Here is a 27135-nt window from a genome sequence, read left to right on the forward strand (position 1 = left end):
ATAATAATAATAATCACACACTTCATGCTCAAATCACGTCTAAACACTTTTCATTTTTCTAATGTTCACACAGCCGCTTTTATACAAAAACAAGTATTTACATGCATATTTCAAATGAACTTCAGACTGGGACTGCAAGACAACATCATAGTTACCATGCCACACTTTCAAACTGCCCAAGACAAGTGAAAACTTCAATTACATGCTAGTGTGTGTGTGCTGAAACGTACTTGTACTCTGATAGGTCTATTCAGTGCAATATCACATGAACTTTCACTGTATGCTTTATACTTTCCTTAAACAATACTCAATATTCATTTTTACTCAATATGTTCAAACTGACTCGGGAAGACATTCAAGGAAAGTATTCAAAGGGCACAACTCCATGCACAGCACTCAACAAAGAAAAATGAATTCAAAAATTTATACGATCAGATCGTATGAGCATTCATTGCTCTTGTGTGTGACAGTAGCTTTCTTTTTGCTGGGAATACTGAAAAGTCCAAAATGTAGTACTCACTGACATTGAAAAGTCATCCATTTTGGCCAATTTAAAATAGCAGTTTACACAGGACCCCAAAACCCAGTCTATTCTAATAATTGTTTGATTATTTACCATAATTGCAGCTAATAAACCACCGTCATGATCAAAATAATACCAAAATTGTACCTTCTTTAAGCAAAATAAAATGCAGCATATATCATTTCTTTGTAGTTCCAGCTGCAAAAATATATCATTTAAAGCAAAAATTCAAAATTCAAAATTAAATGTTGATTTCATATGACAAAATATTGTACAATACTAATAGAAATATCATTTGATTTAATCCATTCTAAAGAAATCAGATAGGAAAGATAGCTGAATATTGATGCTATAAAGTTGATCTTATCTCTTCAACTAACTGGAGATTAAGACAGAAGGTACATTTCTCCTTAAATATCATCTTTCAAATGGATTTTATAATACTATTTTTAATAGTCCTTAAAAGTTGCCAACTTTGCAGGAACTGAATAGAATCCGCTAAAACCAAAAGCTCAAAGGGACTATCTTCTAAACATAGTTATCTGTAAATACTGAAAGTGAAACCCACTGAAACTTTTAGATACAAATTCAAGCAGTAAATCAGAAATACTTTTATATTCTTTGCATATTCTTAATAATACACATTGATTGAATGTTTCATGATTGCGTATTGCCTCTTCTCCAGTGAATGATTGGAGAGAAGCTGAATCAAGATAATAATAAAAAAAGACAGGGCAGTTCAAGCAGGTACTTATTCTATTCTATTCTTATCTTATAAACTTATCATGATAATTTTTGGATATCTGTGACCTATCTGTGACCTATCTGTGATATTGAGTTGTAAAAAGTGAGCTGTAACAAAACAGTTTGCAAACTGTAAATACGAACAACAAAAACAAAATCTCTAAGAATTAATCTGAGTTGTTTAACATTAATGCTCAATCTAAATTGCAAACCAGAGATTTCAAATTTAGGTATACAAGTCAAATTGCACAATATCAATAAAATAGAAATAGGAAAAAAAAGAAGACCTATTTTGCTTTGTATGAACTGGCTGTTCATTTTAGTTTAAGCGGCTGGTCATCTGACTAGTCATGTGACAGTATTTTTTTTTTTTTCTTCAACTTTTTGTCCTTCCATGTCTTGAGGTTGATATGGTATACCTAATTCATTTATTTCATATATTTATATATATTTGATAAGGGAATTAACTAAAAATCATGACATTTCAAGTTATTCACTGACAATCTATTTTGAGGGTTATTGTATTAATGCAGCCACAATATACTAATCAACTAAAATACTTATCAAAAACAAAAAGTATGAAAATTAACCTAAAGTTCTTTATTTTCCAATTGTAATGATTAAAACATGAAAAGTAAAAATACAAAAAATATCCATCTTGTTAGCATTATTCTATATATCCTAATACACGTCTTTCAATACCAGCAAGTCTGACCCATACAATTTTATAATAATTAGTTACTTTATCCATGTAAAGACAGGGCACTATATCCTTGCAGGGTATTATGAAAAAGACTTACAGATTAGAAATATTGTTCTCAATGCCCATTTACACATGATGCAGGTGGGGATGAAATAGGTGGCTGTGCTTTACAAAGGTCCTAGGCGTACTCTTATCTTTCTATTGTAAAATACATAAATACGAAGCACAATTCTGTCGTGCCACTATAAAAACTTGCTGGGGTTTACGGCGTCATGCCTGAATGAGCCTTTATTCAGTAGCAGCTTTTACATTCCTCACCAAAGCCTGTTCACACTAGATGTATGTATAATATAAGCACCATAAGCATAGTAATCCTTGCTCCCAATACTTCAGGTTCTCTCTGGAAAGGGCATGCTCTTGCCCCTCGTAAGGGTGGGTCGCTGACGAAAGGACTTCTGGCACGTGACCTGCGATATGACGCCCTCCTGTAGCGCCCTCACGATGCGAGCCACAGCTGCGCCTATCTCGACCGCTGACACTGTCTTGTTGCTAAGCAACTGCCAGTCATCTCTCGCAACACCCGGTGGAAGCTAATAAGAGCAAAAACACAAGATAAAGATAGTTTATGATAATGGAAAGAGAATGAGGGAAAGCTTTCAAACTGGAATTTCAGAGAGGTAAGAAATGCAACTCTATAGTCCAAACCTTTTTTTTTTTAAGTGCTGTTAAACTTACAATGTGATCATCCAAATGATTACAGGACATAGGTTTACTATTCAAAATACATTTAAATCACATGAATATTTACTCTCAAGTAATTGGAATGTTGTTTTTTTCTTTTTCAATTCACCTCAAATGATTTTATTTCTCATTCAAAACATTATACAATGAAGTTGCAATGTTATTTGCAATTTAATATAACTATATTCCAAAAAATATACAATGAAACAAGACAAATATAATATTAATGGCACGAGAAAAGAGGAAATAAATTGAAGCAGAACTTTGTGAAGTATTAGTTCCTCAGAGGAATTTTTTATTTGCAATAGAATTCTGAATGCCAAGAGAGATCGATAGTCAAAATACATGTTCCGTCAGGCCAGAAGCATTCAATAGTCCTTAAAATTGATATTTAGCTATTTATTTGGCTAATCAAATTTCAAATTTATTCAAGTTTCCAACAAAACATTACAAATCAATTATAAGCCTTTAAAACAAATTTAAGAAATACATGTTGGAAACAGAGGGGTCCACTAAAAAGCAATGCTTGTACAAGTGTGAACACCTCCCATCAGGCGCGTACGCAGGGGGGGTTTGGGGGGTTAAACCCCCCCCTTTGGAAATTTTTTGTGTGTAAACCCCCCTAAAAAAGACCTAAAACCCCCCCCTTTTGGATTTTTTTTTTTTTTTTTTTTTTTTTTTTTTTTTTAATTATTAAAAAAAAAAAAAAAAAAAAAAATTATTCCCATGGCCGACCTAAAAAAGGTGACCTTACCCCCCCCCCAACGGAGCAAAATGTCAAATTTCCAAATTTCGAGACCAAAAAAAAAAAAAAAAAGTGTCCTCTTACCCCCCCCCCCCCCCCGCTTATTCAGCGGTCGGCTGAGTCGTTGCGAATTTTTTTGGGACCAAAAAAAAAAAAAAATGTGTCCTCTTACCCCCCCCCCCCCCCCCCCGCTTATTCAGCGGCTGGCTGCTGGCTGAGTCGTTGCGAAATTTTCGGACCGATTTATAAATGTTAAAACCCCCCCCTTGAAAAAATCCTGCGTACGCGCCTGCCTCCCATACATTAAAACTATCAAGCTATTGATAAAAGTCCAAGAGTGAGAGTGTAGGGGAAGGATACTTTACCTCAAATATCTTGTGAGGCACCTTGAATTTGCCACCTGCTGCCCCTCCTGTACACTTGATTGGTATGACTGTATGATCACTCCAGGTGAACTCTTCAGCTTCATGGGCAGCACCAGGTCCACCTGGTGAAAATGATGGTTGAGGGTTGATGATTATTAAATTTACCTGGCTGCTAAGAAAGCATGTATATAATAATAAATAATAATAATAATAATCTTTTATAGTCCACTCCAAATTTTATTAAGTTAAACCGAAAATGGAAATTCTTTTTGCCCAATTGACCGTGAGCCCGGCAGCCACTGAGCAGCGTCAGATCGACGTTGCTCTATCCCTTATTGTTGAACGCCAAACAAGGTAGCAGCAACTCCCGTCTTTTAACGTCTGTTGGTATGATGCGGCCGGGGTTCAAACACACGACCTTCCGGTTGTGAGGCGGACGCTCTACTGACTGACTGACTAAGCAACCAGGGGACTGACAGCTTTCAGACCTCTCTGAGGGACTTGGTAATGAGGATTAATGCCTTAGCAAAGGCCACAAGCACATTGAATTGGTTTCAGACCCTGGACTTCTCGATTACGAGACCACTGGGCCATCGCATCTCCTTGTAAAAATAATGGAAGTTGTTGAAGTTGATGAGAGGACAGTAAAGCTATTAAAAAAATGACCATGGCGGTGCAAGAAATAGGGAAAACCCCTCAACCATGACCAGGGAGGTGCTTCACAAAGATCCTAAGTTGAACTTAAAAATTATGGAGAGCCATTTTTATAAATTCCACATCAAGAACATGAAATCTCCTTGATAATAGAAAACATAAATGATTTGAATCAACATTTAATGCCTTTTAAAATAAGTTTTACAAAATATTTCATTAGATGCTAAAGGCTTTCTATAATTGTTAAGTCCAACTTGTAAGATCTTTGTGAAACACCCCCCTGCTCTATTGAATTACCTTCTACAATGATACAGATATCAAAGACCTTGGATACGATGGATTCTCTCTGCCTGACGCTCTCCCCACAGTGAAGGGTCTTACCAAACGGCGGTCCCTGGAAAGACTTGTCGGGTCTCTGGTTGGCTTGGACAGTGCAGTCCTGATCATAAGATCAAAAGAAAACAAAATGGAAATCAAATTCATCATAAATTATTGGGTTTTCTTTTAGAAAGAAAATGATAATAAATGTGCATAAGATGGCCCCTATATACAATCATGTGATTTGTGTGTTGTGATACTGCACACAAATTTGTGACATACACTATGCTCTGGCGCATCATTTTCTTTTGCTAAATGTTTTTGTAATGGCAGTTTACCCCGGCATCTCTGAATAATGCTCATGAGATAGATAATGATTAAAAGTATGCATTAAATCTTCTCTTTTTTTCAATAATAAAAAACACAAATATATTGTAGCATCAGTTATCTCAACATTTTTGAAGCACTGGGTCATTTTTCAGGTGATGTTTGTTACTGCCAGTAACAGTTTAGACTTAAAATGTCATTTCTAATGAGAGGAAGAGAGAGACAGGGAGAGAGGGAGGGAGGGAGGGAGAGAGGGAGAGAGGGAGGGAGGGAGGGAGGGCGAGAGGGAGAGAGAGAGAGAGAGAGAGAGAGAGGGACGGAGGGAGAGAGCGGGAGAGAGAGAGCCCTGCATTCATGTGTTATTCAAACTTGAAACAGCAACTTGCAGTTAATTTTTTTAGTTCAATTGCAGTTCAAGTGTAGTTCAAGCAACATATTGGTCACCACTATTAAATATTACAAAATAGACTGCACTTCTTTTTGACCAGTGAGATGCAATAGACTTTCTTGGCAATCTCACCCTTTCATCTTTCTTGGGGAGGATGTGCCACACCCTGTGCTCCATCCTCAGTTTCTTCCTCTCGTCGTAGAAGCTCTTGGAGACGTCATGACCCACGCCAAAGAACCCTCCAGTGATGAGGGTGACGGTGGGGAGCTTAGCAAGGGCTACTCCAATGGCTCTGTATTAAAGAATTATTATTATTATTATTTCTGCTTTTTAATAGGTTCCTTACATTCTGAGAAACATTGAGGATCGTTAAGACGTGCTCATTTATACTACATGTATTGTATTTTTTAAGTATTTTTTATATGTATGTCTATATTTTTGTAAAATGTGAAACAATAAAAACTTGAAACTTGAAACTTGAAACTTTATTGCAACCAAAACTTGAGGTTGGATTTCAAATACAAATGAAATTACAAATACCCGGTAGATAGAAAACGATGGTAGAAATAATTTACACAAAGTTTAAGAAACTGTAGAGTCTCATACATAGATATATGAATATACTACCATTGACTTATTCCATAATATCAAATTAATTAATGTAAGCTCCTGAGTACATTATTTCATAATGATTGTAAGTAATTAACAGTAATTTTGGTAGGTATGTCTATTATACTGTTTTCAAACTGGCTTCTATTGGAGTCACACCGATGAAAATACTGATTGAATTTTCCTTATGTAAACAAAGGTGAAACCGCAGTTTTCCCCCTATCGCTTTCTAACTGCCGATGAAATTATCTTGCTGTGGCGAGCCAATGCCGGAAGTGAAGAATTATTGCATAATTATTAAGCCCGCGCTCTATCTAGCTAGCATGTTCAACAAACAAAGCTGGTTACGAAAAATCGCGTGTACACTGCGACCTTTGACCATTTTAATCGCTGTTTTAATCGCCTTTTTCTCCCGAACGCTTTCATACATACTTTGAATGATTAATCATCACATTATTATAATCATTTAATGCCAATTATAAACTACAACAACTTTCAGCTCTTCCAAATGAAAACAAATAATTATAAAGACTGTCCTATCACAACTGCTGGAAACTTGATTTCAAGAGCACTAAAATGCTCATTAAACCGCTCAAGTATTCACGTGCCTCTTAGCAGCAATGGAACCCTTTGAGGATGAAACTTACTTGCATATTGCTTGACTCTTGTCATAGTAGTACTTGGTGCCCCCAGCGATGTACACACAGCCTGTATCAGGTAGGTTCTTGCATACAAACTCAACCTGGGTACAAACAGTGGTACAAAAAAATGATCGTCAGTGCTGAAAAATGCAACTTCAATTACTTTAAAGCCTGTCTGCACTAATTTAGCCAGGAGGGATTAGACCACCCTGCTAATCACTGACAGGTGGTCTCATCAACTCAGCTCTCAATTAACATAAGAAAAAGAGGATCATGGGGGACCAACGGGCACCGCTGAGGCATTGTTTTCTATATAGAGGGAGCAAGTAGCTACAAGTAGTGCAGTGGGGCTTTAATATGAAACATTTGTCCGAGTGAACCTGCAAATTAGTCATAAGTATTAAAGACTTGTGGTGTTTTCTTGACGATTCAGACAATTCAAATGTGTTAACAATACCAAATGTATTGCATGGACTTCTATTCACAAATATTGTACATCAAAAGTATTAACAAATGTTATGTGCTGGCATACATTTTCAGTCACCTAGTCAATCAAATGTGTCCTAAACAATTAAATAGAAAAAGATATATATATATATATATATACTTAGCGAAATTTGGCCTGCATGTAATATTCTACAAAATAATATAACAACTTTATCATTTTATTGCCCTTTTTGTCTTTGTGCAACTATCAGATAAACATTTAAAAACAATAAAATGAAATCAAGGTAACAAATTCTTCTCACACAGCTAATGATAATTATCGGGTTTTAAACTTTCCAGTATCTTTTGTCAAACACTCTATCACATGTTTTTGCACAATTCAGCCACTTTCATATTCACCCCAGAATGTTAAATAATATTTTGAGTGATAAAAGAAGGCTATACTGGGAACTTACTGCAACTGAGACTTGTTTCTCTTTGGCGATGTCTTCTGCATCTATGAGAGTAGCCGGGTCGCATGCCTCAGCTAGGCGGGCTAGTAAGTGGTCCTTGTAGTCAGCTCGCCTTACATTCTGAAGATTTACAAAATAAAAATGCCAAGAAAAGATCAAATCTGTGAGCTTTCACAACTCTTGTACGCCCATGTGGAGATATAAATACATTTACTAGGGCTTTTTATATTGTTGTCACTTTATTTTTAAAACATTTGTCAAATATCTTTCATTTCCGATTAGAAACCTTTTCTTTGCCTATGATATTTTATGATTTGCACGTTTTTTATGTATACTATAAAAAAATCCTTTACAAATTTTCATATGCATAAAGAACTAACTTCATAATATGCCCTCTGTAAAAAGTTTCAATTTTTAGTAATTATGAATATATAATTATCAAAAAATGTATTATGATAAAGTAGGTATGAGTAACAAAGTTGAAATTATAATTTCTATTAAAGTGACTCTGTGACATTGCCTCAGATTCTGAAACAAAATCCTGGATATAACTCATACTGCTATCATAATTATAAACCTTAAGGTCAGTCAGGAATCCCATGACTTTTACAAGCCGATCGCCTGTCTGATTATCAAGATATTTATAATTGGAAATCAAAATTTTATTTTTTCGTTTTCCCAAAGGTTTATAACACTACAGTCTATTGGGGAAAAATGAGTATGTTAAAACCGGTCTCTCAAAGATCTTTACTTTTTTGAGGCACTTCATGATCATTTTGAAGCACAATTTTTTTAGGACTTCAATATTACACCATATCACAGACACTGATAACACGTAGTGCGATGCATCTCAGATTTAACATTGTTAAACGATGCCTTTAATAACTAACTTCATATATGCCCTCTGCAAAATGTTTCAGTTTTGAGTAACTATGAATAAATATAGTTATCAAAAAATAAATTATGACATTAGTAGGAACGAGTAATAATTTTGAAATTATAATTTCTGTTAATTATCCAAAGAATTACATGTATTCAAACGACCGACCCACAGCAGAGTGACTTACCTCAAATGTACTTGTACCGATAAGCATAGACATCCAGCCAGGCATCTCAAAGTCTTCATATGCTAGAGAGACTACCCTCTTCCTCTGCTCGCAATAGAATACCTGTTCAAAAAAAGAAAGACACTCGGTCATTCAATCAATGTACATTCAAATAACATTTTTTTTTAAAGGTGACCTTGTGATACCGAAATTATAAATGAGACATGGTCGCAAAGGAGTTCTTGGAGGGAAGTTCTAAATTAGTATTATCTTTTAAATGCCGTTGGAATTTAATCTTTTCATTTTTTGGCCTGCTAACGGGACTAGTACCTTTAAGCAGGAACTTTTGTAACCTAGCAGTTTGCGGCTTGTACTAACCTCTCAATATTATCACATACCTGTTGAATATATTGTACATATCAGCCAAAATAGTGAACAGGGGGGTGTTTCACAAAGATCCTAAGTTGAACTTATCTCTAAGTTGGACTTAACAATTATGGAAAGCCGTCAGCATCTTTAAAAATATTTAGTAAAAGTTATTTTAAAAGGCATAAAATGTCGATTCAAATCATTCATATTTTCTATCGTCAAGGAGATTTCATGTAACTGATGTGGAATTTATGAAAAGTCCAAAATACTTGACTTTTTGCTTTTGAATATATTTTATTTTAAGGCTACGAATGACTCTTCATAACTTTTAAGTCCAACTTAGAGTAAAGTTCGACTTAGGATCTTTGTGAAACACCTCCCAGATGAAGCACAGATGAGAGTGAGTCTTACCTGTCCCTTGCACGTCGCTGATTCAGCGAATGCCTTGGAGAGGACAAAGAGAACCACAGAAGCCTCATTGACCTTCTCCTGGAAGAGGGTCGCCGGGTTGCTGGCAAAGACACCGTCCATAGCATCTTCATTGCCCTCTAGGATCAGCGTTCCATCTGATTGTACTAATCAGAAGGATAAAAATGAGTACTTTCTTAAAGGAGCTACACAAAGAAAGAAAAATTCACTACAACTGATAATTAGAACAAATTACATATGGATGGAAAGATTTTCTCTTGAAAAACACGAATAATTTGCTGAGAAATCATATAGATATCATGGAAAGGCGTAAAATGCAATTTTTTAAGACCGTTCTTAGACCCCCGAACGCCCCTGAACGTAAGCCAAACACACGAGCGTAGCGAGCTCTGAATAGTGACGTCACACACTGGACAAACAGCTCAGTACCGGCCGCCTACTGGAGTCGCGCGTGTATTAGTCTGCAGCTAGCCAGCCGTGTCCCATGTGTGACGTCACAAATATTGACGCTCTACAAAGGACTGCTGAAGGCAGAAAATCTGGATCTCGAAACTAACACTTTTGAGAGTTGATTACTGCAGGCCCCAAACATATTTTGAAGAGGAGAGTTGTTGTATTTGATCAGTAAGGTTTCCCCTTCGCAATGATATGAGTTTTGCATCAATTCAAAACACTTTTGATTTTTCGTGTGTCTACCGGTACTTTACAGGTGACTTAAGTTAAACAGGAACTATACAAATTGAAGCTACAGTCGGATTCAAAATCAGTCTGATCACTCTGAGCTATTCAATGGAATTCTTGAATTTTCAGATTTAAGGTAATGAAGAAATACTAGTAGCTTTCAAGATTAAGTGATTAGCAAATCTATGATCAGATAAAAATCAGTCCAATTACTCTGTAAAATGTTAAGACATTGCCTACAAATATTTAAGTATTTAATGTACTTATACCATTTGGTAAATGAGTAATAATAATAATACATAACATTTATTAGGCGCTTAATACTGATGTTTCTAAGCGCACAGTGTTCTGATTAAGAGAAGACTATAACCCGTAGAATTAAATTAGAAGAAAAAGCAAAAATACAAAAGTAACATAGATAAGGTAAGAAAAACAGTGGCAATCAACTAAATAAAGACAAATATGGTGCGCACCTCCATTGACCGACGCACAACTGCAATTTACAATTTGAAAAGATAGGTTTTGAGTAGAGATTTGAATTGAGATACAGAGGGGGCGCAGTGAATAAAGGCGGGCAGTTTGTTCCAGAGAGCGGGGGCAATAACTGAAAAGGCGCGGTCACCATACCGGGTGTTAGTGCGGGGTCCAGGTGTTAACAGTAATGTGGAAGATGAACGAAGTGTTCGTGACGACGTACGGGAACGTAAGGATATGAGATCGGAAAGGTAAGAGGGGGCTAAGCCATTGATAGCTTTGTAGCACAGGAGAAGAATTTTGAAGGATATGTTGTTGTTGAAATGATATGATGTTAGCCTGCCCTTCAGGGTGGGAGCTGGAAGTTAAAGTCAGTTATATATTACCTGAAAAATGTATTCTGTTCTTTAAAAATTAGAGAGAAAATACAGATCTCATGAAAAGATTTAAAGAACCCAAAATCGGTTACAATCATCATCGTCACTATCATCATCATCATCATCACTATCATCATCATCACCACCATCATCATCATCATCATCACTTTCATCATCTCACCTGACTCTGTATCTGTTCCATTCATCCTGGAGAGCTCTGTAGTAATCCAGACATCATATCCCTTACTTTCAAACAGCTTCTTCAGCTCAGCACCCTTTTGAAATAAAGTAAAATGAAGAAGAAAATAAAAAGGAAAGAAAAAAGATTGAATTAACACTGATTAGAAATTCCTAAATATCTCCTTGGGCCAAGCCAAGACACCTCCAATGCCGATCACGCCACAAATTCCTACATATAGGCCTGCAAGGCTAGGTCCTTGTCTGATTTTTTAATCTGAATATTATAGGATATCGAACTTTTTTCTGTGGAGGCCTTTCTTTTACTTCACATGACATGAATAGAGCAAGTGTGAACTACTCTTCAACATGGAACTGAGCTAAATCAAAAGCCCAAGACAAGAACCCAGTGGAAGAAACCTGCAGATCATTGTTCTGCCCAGGGACCAGTTTCACAAAGCCTTTTTTCAATGATAAATGACTAAAATCAGTGACATATCTGCTGATAACCAATCAGAAGCAAGGATTTCAGTAGCTTATAACAAAAATTGTAATTTGTCACTGATGACAAGATTTGTGAAACGCCCCCCTGACAGAACAATGATCCAAGGGTTATTAAAGGTAAGGTACTATTACTATTTATTTCTTGATGATTAATTCTGTTATTTTTGTAAACTGATCTTTAAACTTTTAACAGTGAAAAAACAAATTTCCTAAACGAATAATAAATGCTTAATTTCATTTTCATTTCATTTCTATATTTTGGAATTCTGATATTGGACAGAAAATGAAAGATATGAGAAAGAAGACAAACTTACAAATTCCTCCTGCTTTGGATGTGTACTGATGACAAGTAGGCTGTCTCCATCTTCTCTTCCTTCGTTCAGGATATCTCCTACACTCAATGTCTTTCCTCTTGCCTGTTTGGATGAAGAAAGAAAGAAAAACAAACTATCAACTTTCAGCCATTTTTTTTAAAAACCCCACTGCACTACTTATAGCTGATTGCGCCTTCTATATACATGTAGCAAACAATGCCTAATCAGTGACCATTGGTCCCCATGATCCTCTTTTTCTTATGTAAATTGAGAGCTGATTTGATGAGATAACCACCTGTCAGTGACCTTGTAGGGAGGTCTAATCCCTCCGTGCCAAACTAGTGCAGTGCGGCTTTAAACTGCCTTTTTTTATTATTATTTTTTTTTTTACTACTAGGATGTAACTAAAAACCAAGCAAAAGGGTTGTTTTTCAGTGACCGCAAGTCCAATTGCTGGCATTTAAAGAAAATTAAGGAATAGGTATGAAACAATGAGCCAAGATAATAAGGCTTTTGGGCACGTACTTTTCATTCATGTCGGCACCAAATCCTGTACTACTATATGTTTGTATCAAGAATAGTATTAAGTTTATTCTTCTTGTCTCAGAAAAAAAGTATCTGTCTACAGTCTCTTCTAATGATACAGTAGATATTTGTTGGTCTTTTAAAAAATGAAGAAAAAAAGAAAACCGGCTCTATAACTTTTAATTCAGAGAGATATTCTTAGCATTAGATTGAAGGATTGTATTATTGAGTATTATCTATTCTTGCAGTCCAAAGAATGAATTGCAATGGTTACAACAGTTTACAATGTATATACATGATAAAAGCAATTATACAATAATATATTAAACAGTCTAGGCAATCAACATTGAAATTCAAATAAAAGTGATCAAATGACAATAATAATGGCAACTATCATTAATTTCAGTTAGTAGTTTAAATGGGCCATAATTAATAGAACTTACCAGAGGGGCTACCCCGTTGGTGACGTTGTTTATCCTCTTGGATTGACATCGTTTACCGATATCCTTGGCTACGCAAACCACATCTTTCTTCTCCCACTCATAGCACTTCTTAAAAGAACTATCCATGGACAACTCTTTGGCTGCAATGCAGGGTTAAAACAGGAGGGGAGGGAACAGGGTGAAACGATTTGCAATAGGTTGTTTCGTAATGTACCGGTAATCAAATTTAATGCACAAATCTTCCCTTAAGTGCCTCCGTATGAATAATTTTATTCACCCATTACGAGCGATTGTATTTCAATAGTCAAAAAGCGAAAATCAAAATCTGAATATTGTGCACATGTTATTGAGTGCTTTTCATTTTTCTAAGATATTTAGCTTTTATCTATTTCTTTCAAAGTTGTTCTTAAACTACCATGTATAATTCTGCTGCAATAATTTATTTGTAAGTCAATTTCAATTTACATTGTAATGTGAAATCACAAAAATTATAAGAATTTGTGTATGCCCATAGACTTTATACATCACTTTAATATATGAAATGCTTTAATGATATATTTTTAATGTAATAATTCCATTCAATATAATTTGACCAATGTCCTAATCTGTCCCCTAACAAACAAACTTGCACGTATACTTTTTTAAGTTTATGGATCTCATTTTGACAATTGCAATATAATAATTTCCTCTCTGTTTTAGATTATGATTACTTGCAATAATTGGTTCAACATTTCAAGTTACTTTTACAGTTATTCTTCCATCTACTATTATTTAGCAAAATATGTATATAGCTTGAGGTATGAACAATTATGATAACTTTATTTTTTATCATTTTAATTGTAAATGTATATGATCATTCCTGTTTTTATGCACATTTTATGTAAACATTGCATTATTGGTTCTTGGACTACTGCATTGTACATTGTATATTTTGATATTAATAAACCAAAATTGAATTGAACACTTACATGGTGAATGCGGTGTAGCCGGTTGACCAGGTTTAGGTTTCCTCCAGTTGATGAACTGTGTTGTAGCGAATTGAATGGCTAGACATCTAGGAGGCCAGGTCTCCAAGAAGCTCACAGGCAGGATGTACTTGCCTAATACATCAGCTAACTTCACCTGAAATAGAGTATCAAATATTAGAAGATGATGAAGCGGATCCTAATCAAATGATTGGTTGAGAGCGTACACGTGACCAGGCATTTATTTTGCCTAACACGTAATTTTACTAATGACCGATCATTAGTAAATACTAATGACCGGTCATTAGTAAATTCATGTTATAAAACAAAATTTTATAAAAAAATAAAACATCATCTTATAAAACAAATAATACACATTATTTTGTTCGGGCATTAGCACAATTAGAGAATTCAGTAGTCAACGGGTTCAGCGTATACTGCCAGTTCATTGAACACAAGAACTAGACCACACACACATACAATGTTTATAGAGGTTGAAACTATGGTTAGAGATAAACCTTATATTTCTGTAGAAAAGAAATCAATTTAAATCTCACCTCTCTGTTGGTCCACTGTGTCTCCCCATACCTCGGAGTGACAAGGGGCACAAAGACAGCACAGTTACTCACGGCAAAGTTCAAACTATCCTGCCAGTCTGTTCCACAGAAGATTTCATGTACATCCTTTATTAATAAAATAAACAAAGCAACAAAATGTGAGCCATATTGAAAGGTACCAGTTTACCTCTGAAACTACATTTAGGAAAATCAGTCCAAATGGTTGCGGGAAAAAAAAATTATATGAAGAGAGATGTGATGATTGTATGAAAGCCATTTGAAATTGCAAACTGATTTATTAATTGTAATCATCTTCATTCGGGGTAACACTTTGATGAATCTTTTTGGAAATCAAGAATTTTCCCTGAACTAAACCTTGTTCAATTATGTAGGGTTTTTTCTCATTCTATGACAGCATAATGAAAATTTCAACTAATTTCATGACAAGTTCAAAATATATTTACCAGTAGTGCTTTTTGGTACATACTCTTCTTAGATGTTGGGTTTTATCATCACATCCAATGAAAATTAAATCTCTTATATTATCTATACGTAAGGAACTGAATGTCAAATTGATCTTATCAAATTTGATTTTGATATAGATTTCAGACCTTGAACCTCCTCAATGAACCATACGCAGAGAAAGCAGAGTTGTACTTTGGAGGCATTCATTGATTTTTACAAAATTATCATTTTCATTATTGATTATTCAGTAGGGTTCTGTGCTCGTGAGGGGGAAATGCAGACTTAATTGATCACGATAACCCTCAGGCCACTCCTACTTGAATACAAAATGCAGTAACTGGTTGTGATGCATGCAGGTGTACTATTTTGCCGGGTTTACAAACTTTGATGATGCTAGCAGCTTATTGACAGTTCTCATGATGAATAGGGCATGCCACTGCTACACATGGGAGATTACATTTAACATCCTATCCAAGAGACAGAGTGGTTTCATAATATTCTTTCTTTGCCTGAAACTTTGGGATATGGTTGGCATGTTTCAATCACCTGAACATATTTGGATCTTACCCAAGATTTTTGGTTAAAATGGCAAAATAAAGCTATGTAGGCTAAGCCAACCTGCTTGCTTTGAACAAGATCTAAGGTTTAGTGCAGATACAAAGAGATTCACAAGGGGGTTACCCTAAAGCATATTAATTCAATGAGCAGAAGATCTGATGAAACCTCACCCTGCTGTTAATCCTGAAGGGATATCCAACAAAACGTAGGACTAAAGAGAACTCAACTCACCAGGTACACACTGAACTTTTGCATCTCCAGCTCTGTCTTGAGGTCCAGAGCATACTGGGTTGCCTCTGTCCTGACGTAGCTGATCAAGACCAAATGGTCAGTGATGACCCTTACCCTAACCCTCACAAAACACAGGACATAGGACTACAGAGAACTCAACTCACCAAGTACACACTGAACTTTTGCATCTCCAGCTCTGTCTTGAGATCCAACGCATACTGGGTTGCCTCCGCCCTGACATAACTCATCAAGATCAAATGGTCAGTGATGACCCTTACCCTAACCCTCACAAAACACAGGACATAGGACTACAGAGAACTCAACTCACCAGGTACACACTGAACTTTTGCATCTCCAGCTCTGTCTTGAGATCCAACGCATACTGGGTTGCCTCCGCCCTGACGTAGCTGATAAGGATCTGCTTGGCACTGATCGGTGCCTTGCTGGTGAAGGGGGAGTCGGGGTTGGTGGTGAGGGGACTCCGCGGCCGCATCTTGTGGGGGGAGTAATTGAAGGAGTCGTCCAGGGAAGTCAGGTTGTTCGGTGATTTGCTTCTGTTGAAGCAGATTTTAAAAAATGATTGGAGTTGCAAATATTTTAATTATAGCAGGGTTTCTAATGTAACCTTTAGTTATTGAGGGTTATTTCAAACTAATTTACCGGTACATATAATATTCAAATTTAAATCATTTACAATTTTTTAAAAGGCTTTTGATTCATGTTAAGAAATAGCAAAATACTAATAGTTCTAAGCTACTGTGAAGTTTTTTCCTCCTCAAGTGGAATATCAAAACCGAAGAGTTTAAGGTGAACACTTAAACATTTATTTACACCCATAACTTGATTATTAGAATATTGGCAAATTTTTCTTGTATAGATATATGTAGAACAATGAGACATCTGACGGTTTCACCCAATATTCCTTTTTGATAGCACTACTAATTAGTTTATTTCATTTTCATGTAAAAGGGGTCATTTCTAATGAACGATTATAGATAGGGTTTAAAGCCTACCTGCACTAGTTTGGCCAGGAGGGATTAGACCTCCCTGCATGGTCACTGACAGGTGGTTATACAGCTATCAATTAACATAAGAAAAAGGGGATCATGGGGGACCAACAGGTACTACTTAGGCGTTGTTTGCTATATAGAGGGCGCAAGTAGCTACAATTAGTGCAGTCTCGCTTTGAATAGATACATGGATGAATATGATCCTCACACTTTCTGCATCTTTGACGGCGGTGTGTTCATCAGGCCAAACTCAGCCATGGTGGATGTAAAGCTGCCGTGGGATTCCATGAGGCCCGATTGACCTCTGAACTCTGAACTGTGAACTCTGACCTTGACCGAGGACTGAACCAGGATGTCCAGGATGGTCAAGGTGGATTCTTGCTGCCTGTTGACCGGCCAGCCATTGCGGTCAAGGAAGACCCAGTCATCGTGCAACAACTCCCGCATGCTACCCAACTGTACCGCAGAGATAAAGAGAGAGGAAGAGCAAGAGACGGACAGATGATCATTAAAGAAAGAGACAGATTGACAGATGAACAGAGACATACAGACAAGTAAAGAGGTAAACAGAGAAAAAGAGAAAAGGAGACAGAGACAGACAGAGAGATGGACAATGGACATGGAGAAATAGAGAAGAGGTGGAGAGAAAGGGAGACAGGCAGACATAGACAGTGAGAAGTGGAGGGACAGACAGAGAGTGAGAGGGATAGATATATAAAGAGAGAGAGAGAGAGAGAGAGAGAGAGAGAGAGAGACAAAAAGACAAAGATAGAGAAAGGCGAAGGAGAGAGACACAGATAGACACAGGGAGAGATGGAATGAGGGAGAAAGAGAGATATTAGCAACAGTTTGAATCCAGTCACATCTAAAAAGTTTCATTAAAAAAATATAGAGATAATATTCATTCAGGGAATGGCTTGCCATATGTTTATCACATAATAAAAGATGAACATCACCAAAGAATTAAAGTATGAGAAAGAAGAAATTGAAAATCACAGCAAACAGACAGGTAGAGATCGAAAGGGAAACAGATATGTATTACGGGTATATACAGTAATGCATATGAGCGAGTGTCAAAAAGGAAGAACAAAACCAAGGGTCAAAAGGAAGTACTTACACTGAAGCACAAGGTCATATCCAAATTAAATACACAACAAAGAAACTTGAATACACATATGCACCTACATGTAAATGTACTTCATTTGTATGATATTGTCCCTCCACTTTAAATTACATGTACCCTTTTCCCAAGAAAATTAATGATGATCAGATATGATGTGTATATGGCATATGTTTGCTATTAAAATTCTGATATGCTTGTTTAAACTACAACATACCCTGGCACTACACTATGAATAAGTTTGGAATAAGTTTCAGATTTTGTGATATACAATTATACATGTATCAAAACAGAAAAGAAAAGAAGATCTGTGGTAAAAAAGGGACATATGAATAGTTGACGACACTACCATCAATAGACCAGTTCACATTTGACCACACAAATATTCCTGATCTTTTAATAATAGCATGTGGTGACATTCCACTTTGTGTATTTTAGAATAATGCCAAATTAGTCAGGTGTGTGCTTCATGAATATGTTTTGTTTACCCTCTCCAGAATGTTATTTCCACCTGTGTATCGGAGAATGTTCCATCAATGAACAAATGAATAATGATAACATAATTTTCATGAGCACATATCCAGCAGCCATCTCAATAGGTTTTACAACTTTGGTACAAATAACCATCATCTGCCCATGCGCAGATTGTTTCCACGAATTGGCCTTTACATACTGGGGTAAATAATATCAAATCACAAGCTAACTTGGAGAGTTCTATACATTGCATACTGAATTACAATTCACAACATGTATGCAAATACATGGTAACAAATTAATTGAACATAATATAATCACTGCACAGCAAAGACTGGAACCAGTTTTTCCAAATGAAATTGTTTCCAAGCCAAGGACAATGAAGGAGAACCATAGCCAGCATATCCAAAGATTTTGAAAGAAGAAAATGGAAATTTGGTTTCATTATGGGAAACGGGAAAAATATAAGCCACAATTCTTGGAATTCAATCTGTATATTATTTCAGGTGGTCTGATCGTGTTCCTAAAGGCTATGATAGAATTCTAGACGGTCTATTATTTATGCGTCAAATTATTGTTTATATTGGACTAGGGGTAACAAAAGGTGGAGGAGGGAAGACTGGGGGCAGAAGTAGGGGTATACAGTATAGTTGCTGGGGAGGGAGGAGAGGGATATGGGAGGGGGCTACACACTATTAATTGATTTTTACTGTTAGTACATTTCAGTGTTAGTTAATTTCATTGTTTCCCTGTTAGAATGATGGGTTAGGATGATATCTTTTGCTAATGAAAGTTCCAAATCCTGATGCAAGGATGCTTTTGATTATACACAAACCCCATTTGTCATTAATATGTGTGTAGATTCTATTAATAATGAGATGATTAGTAAAACTAAGATATTTTGTATGACATTTTAACACACCCATGCAAACTAATTTTCATGTATTCTAAATAATGATTCTTATAACCATAGATTAATGATGAGTGAATTTGTTATGATGAACACCGGATTTGTTTTGTATGATTATTTCAACTTACAGAGCAAGGGGAACTTTCTGGGAGGGTGGGGTCAATCTTGTTTGAATCTTGGCTCGGCTGGGAGCTGGACGGACCAGTCAACACAATGGCAACATCTTTAGACTGATAGAAAAAGAATGCACAGCATATATACACCAATAAAAAACAAAGGATACGATTGAGCGAAAAAGAAATAATTAACTCAAAAACTTTATGATGAACTAATAAAGGGCTGAAATCTGTCACCAGCAAAACAAAAAAATTCATACAATTTGGAATCAAGGGTGACAAAATTTAAATAATTAAAGGATATTTCTTAATAATCACATTTTAGCGATGCAAAACTTTATGATGAACTTATAATGAAAGAGCTGAAAATCAAGTCTGTCACCAGCAAAACAAAAATGTTCATATAATTTGGAATCAAGGGTGACAAAATTTAAATGATTAAAGGATATTTCTTAATAAACACATTTTAGCCATGCAAGAATGGGAAATGTAAAAGCACATCAAACTCTACTGAGAAAACAAGATGAACATACGACAATGACAGGCAAACAACAACATATTTCAGTCTAGATGTTCATCTGGGGATACTTTTTGTCTTTAAAATAGTTTCTCTTTTCTTTGTATCTCTGTGGCCATAGAATTTAAGATATTGGCCAATCACTTAGGATTTGAAATCCCCTAATGAACCGCCTGGGTTAAAGGAAAATAAGTGTAGTTTCAACTCTCCCTTTCATTTAATAGTATCAACAATGGTTAGAGTTGGAGCATTTGCTTGAACACACACTCTTAAACAAATATCCTACAGTAAAAAGATTATTTTAAAAAAAAAAAAAAATGGGGTGATATTTTTAACTGAGAGGAAATTTTTGCAATATGTGAACAGATCAGTATCAGAATACATCCACGTGACCTCGTAAAATGAGAATTGTTGAGCAGAGTTTGATGGACCCATGAAATTATGAAGTCTGTCATGCAAAATAGATCTTTTAATGAGTTTGGAAAAGACAGGAAGGAAGAGTTTTGCTGCTTGCCAACAGCTCTGTTTGGCTGTGGATTCCTTTGCACGGTATGGATATCAGATCAAATTACAAACAGCTACATGTACATCACACGTTTTTTTCTATTTCTGAAGGCTAAAAAGCTTGTATTGGGAAGTTTAAAGGGAACCAATTGCCTTACAAAAAATCATTCGTAAATAGCTAACCTGTATAACATTAACTTTAATAAAAAACTTCACTTGGCATTCTGTTGGTTTTTGGTTAATAGGGATTAAAGGATAACATAAAAAAATGTGCAAGGAACCAAAATTGGACTAGGTCGGACTTGCGGGCCCTATCTATGCGAGCATGCGTAGCGGATCAACTAGCTTTTCTCGCAAATCGCTTTTATGTTTAGTTTGAATATAGGCTGTAGTTTTCTTCAACTAACAGACACGCTACACAAAATAATTTGCAAGAGCTATCATCTTACTTTGACCACACTAACTTCATATTCTTAACTTATCTTAACTTAAGAAATAACTTATCAACAGGAAAATAACAGGAAAGTACTAGTTCCTTCACAAACAAAACTTTTTATTGAGATTATTAACGCATCTTCCAAGTCACTTCAAGCTTTCAAATAAATGAAAATGAACATGAATTTAGAAAACCTAGAAGCTAGTCAAATTTACATATTCAACTGCACTTTATATTGTGATGTGGTACTAAATATGGAAAACAATGAAGCCAAATCAAAATTAGCATTCTCATAAGATATTCATGCAAATGGAGATGGTCCAATTGAACTTTAAAACTATTTGAAAACTATATTAGATTCAATTCTACAGAAATGTGAATTTTTATAGCCTTTCCACACATCCATGTACGTGATTGAACTCAATACACATTTTAACAGACTACCAAACAAACACAATTTTTTACAAAATAAAAAGAAAGAAATACACACAGCCTTAAACAAAACATCTAGAGGGTGATTCTGTGCAATTTCCCTACACAACATATGACATTTATCCATTTATTTCATTAGCAAATTTAAAATCTCTTGATATGACCATTGCCTATAATGGTTGTTTCTGTATTATACTAATCCTATTACTTAATTATCAAATCAAAATAATTTCTCATTTTTTGATGAAATAAATGGACAACAAACAAATATCACATGGGATCCATTGCACAGAGTCACCCTAGAATACACTGCACATCCAACATTTTTACTAAAACGTTTGCAAACTTAAGAATCTTGACAGAAACATTTTCAACACGACTCACCTGGGCAAGAACAGCTTGGCGTAGCTTGTTGATGGTGAGTTGCAACGACGACATAAAGACAAACCCTAAAGCCGTACCAGTCTCGCAGACCACACCGACACGTGGCTCTCCTGTTCACAAGAATTAGTTTCAAGAAGTAGTGCAAAAATGATAATGTGAATGATCTGTCAAAATCTATAATTTTTCTAAACCAAGACTAGAGAAAAGAAATGTTAAGAATATTTGAAACGGTGGAGAGTAATTATGTTCTGGATAATTACAAAATATCACAAGGTTCCCTTGCAATTTTTTGTTGTTGAAAATATCAAAATATGCCATTGCAATTTGTTTTAAATATCAATATATATATATATATATATATATATATATATATATATGCAAGACCCTGGTTAAAAAAAAAATTTTGGTACTAATATCAAATTTTGATAGGCTAATAATATTTCTTGAATTTTCTTGTGTAATTGTAATAGAATGGAAAATGCAAAATAATTTTGTTTGTTTGATACAATCATTACAATAAGAAAAGCTTCAGCCAACTATAACTACAAATAATGGTACAAATACTGGTACACTCTATTTATACTTCTCTTGAGGTTTTGTAGGAGATCAAAACAGACCAAAGGTCCCATAAAATCAAGGATTACAGACTAGAGAAACATGATACAAGCGCACTTTAATACTGACCAAAATCGCGTTGTATTCTGATCAGCCCATCCTTGGTTACGAGATGACAGGCTTTGATTTGAGCCTCTTGTTTTGGTCTCACAGGCCAGCTGTAAAGAGAATAAAATAAAAACATAAATTCAATACTACAATTGTATTATGAATGGATATGAAAACTTGTCTTAACACACATTTATTCAAAATAGCTTTTGACGATTAACTTACTCTGTTCACATCAATGTATATTTCATATGTATTGTAATTTGTAAGTTTATTTGCATTTTTTGTTTTGTTTATATGTAATTGTTTATCTTTGTATTTTGTTTGTTAACGCGCTTAGAGACTTCGGTGGTAAGCGCTTTAAAACTGAAGCACCGTTTTTATTATTATATAATAATTAATTTGGAGTTAACGTAAATGCAAGAATAATAAAGATTAATTCACATACATGATTACGATGAGAAGGTTCTACATTATTTAATGTTCACTCTCCTGCACCTCACAACAAACAAATACTAAAAACAGCAAAAGTATTATCAAAATACAACTAAGCTATACCCATGCGCAACATTACATTATCAAGAATATGTATATTAAATGATAGAAATATGATTGACAGTAGTTAAGTTTCGTAACTACATTTAGCACATCATAAACTAGATACTCTCGACCAGGGCAATGCACTAGGCCCGTGTTAAAATACAATAATTATATCAGAAGGGAAGTCGTCAACAACTTCCTCACTTTTTAGTAGTTTTCTGATCAACAAGAGTGAAGGATGAGACCTAATACCTAATACATTGAACGGTAGGATCAGATTGTCTATTCCCAATCAAATTTTCCTAAACAGAAAGTATAAAAACTGTCGGGTACATGACATAGACCATTCAATACCATCCTATAGTGCAGGTGCTATTTAACTATAACTTTATTTCCCTTTTTTTTTTTAGAAGTGCAAATGAAAAGATTCTACATGTATGTAAACCCCAAAATATTGGGGTAGACAGTAATTATATTTACAGTTCCAAAACACAATGGTTGAGTAAACACAAGTACTTGTCCAAATGGACCTTGCCTTGTTGACAGTATAAAACCAACATCATTTTTACATATAGTGCATGTGCTTGTACATACTTTAGTATGTGATTTTATCTCATACAAAACAATACTGGTGTTTTCAAGAAGTAAACACAAGTTCCTATTTCCTCTTTGCTGAACTTACCGGTAACCTATTAATGAATGGGAGCCTATTTGTTTTTGAGGCATACAAATATTGAAACAGGAAATTTGGCTGTACTTCATAAATCTCATTGGCACAAATGGAACTAAAAGTAAAACACAATCATATATTTGCAAAATGTTACATTCTTGTAATCATGGTTGATGTTAATACATGTGCTTTCTTGCAGACACTCAGACCTGATAAGTAGTCCCCTAAGTCCTAAAAATACATGTGTTTTAAAGCCACACTGTCCTACTTGTAGCTACTTGCTCCCTCTATATAGAAAACTTCCCCAATCGGTGCCTGTTGGTCTCCCATGATCCTCTTTTTCTTATGTTAATTGAGAGCTGAGTTAAAGAGATAGCCACCTGTCAGTGACCCCGCTGGCTCGCTGGCAGGTCTAATCCCTTCTGGTTGAACTAGTACAGCCGGCCTTTAAATGAACAAGTATTTGCAAGTAACAATCTTTTTAAACAATACTATCAGATTGAGGTTACAAATTTCTTTTGTTTACAAGGAGCCTATTGCTTTTAAAAAACTAAAGGCATTGCTTCTTTGTATTTTATTACTTACTTGGAGAAAGAATAAAAAAATAATCGTTTTCAAACTTCAACTTCCTATTTAAACATTCAAATTACCCTTGTTTAGTGAGGAACCTGTAATTGACCGGCACCGTCTCTAGTTGATTACCTATGACCCCTCTCAGGTCATTGACCACCGTGTCCTCCGGGTTGACCAGGATGAAACCAAGGTTTGCATGATGATGCTGCTGGCCGTCTTGGTTACAGCAGCTCTCACTGGTCAGGCTTATACCGACCGGTGATAGATCTGAAAGAAATTCAACGGAAAAGAGAAGATTAGGACAGATGAAAAATCAATGGAAAGAGTTTTGGATGTAGTGGTATACCTGCTAACCATCTACAGTAAAAAAAATAAACAATAGCTATCTCTTAGAGGTAAATTTATGAATACAGTGCATTTTGTATACATTTACACAGCAGTTTGCAGAAAGAGATGTGAATCTGGGGATAATAACATACCGGTAAGGCCCATTTACACAGCTCTTACACTATTTTCGAAAAAAATCATTGATATTTTGGATTTCCATTTACAATACTGGAAAAACCCATAAAATAACCCTGGTTTTTGCTCATTCTGATTTTTAGGTAAGTAGTGCAGATCCACGATTTCCTGCTGCTCTGCATGCCATAGCATGGAAGCAAGAAGAGTGACATGACCAAAAACCTGAATCATTCACCGATATTTTGAGAGCAAGCATTTAAACTGCAAAAATCGGTTAACTTTCTGCCGGCGTTTAGAAAATAAACACTCCAGTTGTGGAATTTTTTAGTTCGTTATTTGTTGTGTTTTGCCAGTAGTTGCTTAGCAACTTGTTGATGCTTTTTTAAATCTCTTTCACTCTCTCTATCTCTCATCATCATTTTCTTGGGGGGGGGGGGGTGGTGTGTGTTTTCTATTTTGCTTGTAAAATAAAAGCCAACAGTTGGTGAGATTTAGAAGGAGGTCATTGTCATTGAGTGGAAGGCTAAAAATATGGTAAATCAACTCCAAAATGTGGGTTGTTCAGACATGGGGCGGTAAACCGCTGCAAAAAAACAACAACCTGGACATAGAAAAACATGTACATGAATGACAACTACGCGCAACAAAAAGGACTTGAACGTTTTCACTGAGCTCTGTGCTACAAGATACAGAATTGTGAAACGTCACCATAAAAAACTCCAGTTTTTCCACATCATATTTGACAGGCTTTAGTAAGAACAAATACAATGAAACATTAATGAAGTCTAAGTATTCCCTTTGATAAAATGTTGGGCTAGATATCAAAGACTACATCATGTATGCATGAAAAAAAATCTTGAATTTTTCCCCCTTCACTGTACAAAACTGTTTATATACCGGTACTACATGTACATGTATTGTAGCCATATATTTAAGGATGATTCTCTTATTCCAGACAAGGCAGACAGTATGAACCCAATGAATTGAAAATGAAACCAATTTCATTTCAATTTGTACCCCTGACTTCCAGATAAATATTGTCCATACATCACAATACAAAGTCAATAGCTGAAGTATGCTATACTTTCGGTTCAGGACAATGACTTCCTTCTAAATCTCAAGGCACACAGACAGACTGTTGGCCTATCCTTTACAAGACTTTACTTTTACAAGCCTATACAAATACAACACACCCACCCCCCCCCCCCCAGAACTAACAACAACAAAGGAATGAAATAAAGAAGAGAGAGAGAGAGAGATTTAAAATGCATCAAAGATATATGAATTACAAATACTTATCAATAAAAAAATCTTTAAAAATACATAATTTACACAATACCATCCTATTGAACATCCAATAAATAGGCTATTACTTCTTGTGTACTGTACTTTACCAAAGAACTACTAACCCTAATACCCCTCAGCAGACAAATAACTTCTTTATCATCATCATCGTCGTCATCACCACCACCAAAGCCACCATAATCACCAACACCATCATTACCATCATCATCAAATGTTGTCTTATACATGGAATAATCCAAATTTATTGCAGCAGTGTTGCAAACGTTTAGCCATGTGATGACTTTATTACCACCAGGGCCCCATTTCACAAAACTTGTCATCAGTGACAAATGACAGTTTTTTGTTAGAAGCTAGTGATATCCTTGCTTCTGATTGGTTGTCAGCAGATTTGTCACTGATTTTTGTCATATAGTTTCATTAAAAAAGGCTTTGTGAAACAGGTCCCAGCACAGTCTTTAGGTACAGGAAGGTCATCTTTCCAAGTAACTATTGGGGAAATTCAAATTCCCAAGAAAGAATGAGATAATGAACTGTTGTATAAATTGTTTACATGGATAGCAACTCACAAATTCTGCAAAATTCTATTTCACTGGAGGAATTACACATTTAGCCTTCATTACCCCCCCCCCCCCCACACTACCGTATGTACTTGTACATGCAGGCATACAATCCTTGCACAAATTTAGAATCAAACTCTGTTGCTGTGCCAACAGTGAAATAACTGTCCAAGAACTTACCCAAACTGAACGCTATACGCTTTCTCTTTCTACTCCCTGATGCCATTCTCTGGATGTAAGTGACGTATCTAAAACTTATGCTGATTAAAGAGATCAAGTGAGCAATGACCGAATACATCCACACCATATACTTTCCATGAGAATCGGTGAAATACATATAAAAGCTCCAATGGTTTCACTAGATTTCACCGAGTCCGGTCCCAAAGAAAAGAACTCTGCAAACACACTGCAAGATATATGGTCATGCATGCAGATCTCTCGACATGAGCAACAGGTATTTATTGAGTCAATATTCACTATATGCAAACAATACTGCTCCTTGTGAATGAATATGAACCATATTCCACCATAAATCCTTTGAAAAAAATGTCACACTTCCTGGCCCCACTGTACCAACATTGCTCTTGTCCGTTTTGTTGTCCTTTAAAGATTTCTGCTGGCATGCCCGAGCATGTCCTGCAGATCAAAATCTGAAATGTGATATCGATTATTAATAAATGAAGGCTTTCA

At 35.6% G+C, this 27135-nt stretch overlaps 1 protein-coding gene across 3 annotated transcripts; it reads right to left on the reverse strand.

Annotated features, from left to right (window-relative positions):
• Positions 1–27135, reverse strand: LOC763292. 3 transcript variants are annotated; one of them, XM_030985745.1, is made up of 20 exons: positions 26626–27135; positions 24199–24388; positions 22360–22448; positions 21676–21785; positions 19415–19516; positions 16991–17238; positions 16101–16326; positions 14519–14644; positions 13965–14118; positions 12997–13136; positions 12029–12130; positions 11215–11308; positions 9484–9638; positions 8725–8826; positions 7661–7777; positions 6765–6859; positions 5641–5800; positions 4773–4914; positions 3822–3943; positions 1–2560 (listed from the first exon to the last, which is right to left on the reverse strand). In XM_030985745.1, exons 1-20 carry the CDS (start codon positions 26780–26782, stop codon positions 2360–2362), a joined length of 2832 nt encoding a protein of 943 aa, XP_030841605.1. In that variant the 5' UTR covers positions 26783–27135; the 3' UTR covers positions 1–2359. The 3 variants fall into 3 exon arrangements, with proteins under 3 accessions (XP_030841605.1, XP_030841604.1, XP_030841606.1); XM_030985744.1 differs by having other exon boundaries at positions 9484–9647; positions 26626–27133; XM_030985746.1 differs by lacking the exon at positions 19415–19516 and having other exon boundaries at positions 9484–9647; positions 26626–27134.

This window comes from Strongylocentrotus purpuratus, unplaced genomic scaffold, assembly GCF_000002235.5.
Source record: "Strongylocentrotus purpuratus isolate Spur 01 unplaced genomic scaffold, Spur_5.0 spur5_scaffold_15, whole genome shotgun sequence".
NCBI lineage: Eukaryota > Metazoa > Echinodermata > Echinoidea > Camarodonta > Strongylocentrotidae > Strongylocentrotus > Strongylocentrotus purpuratus.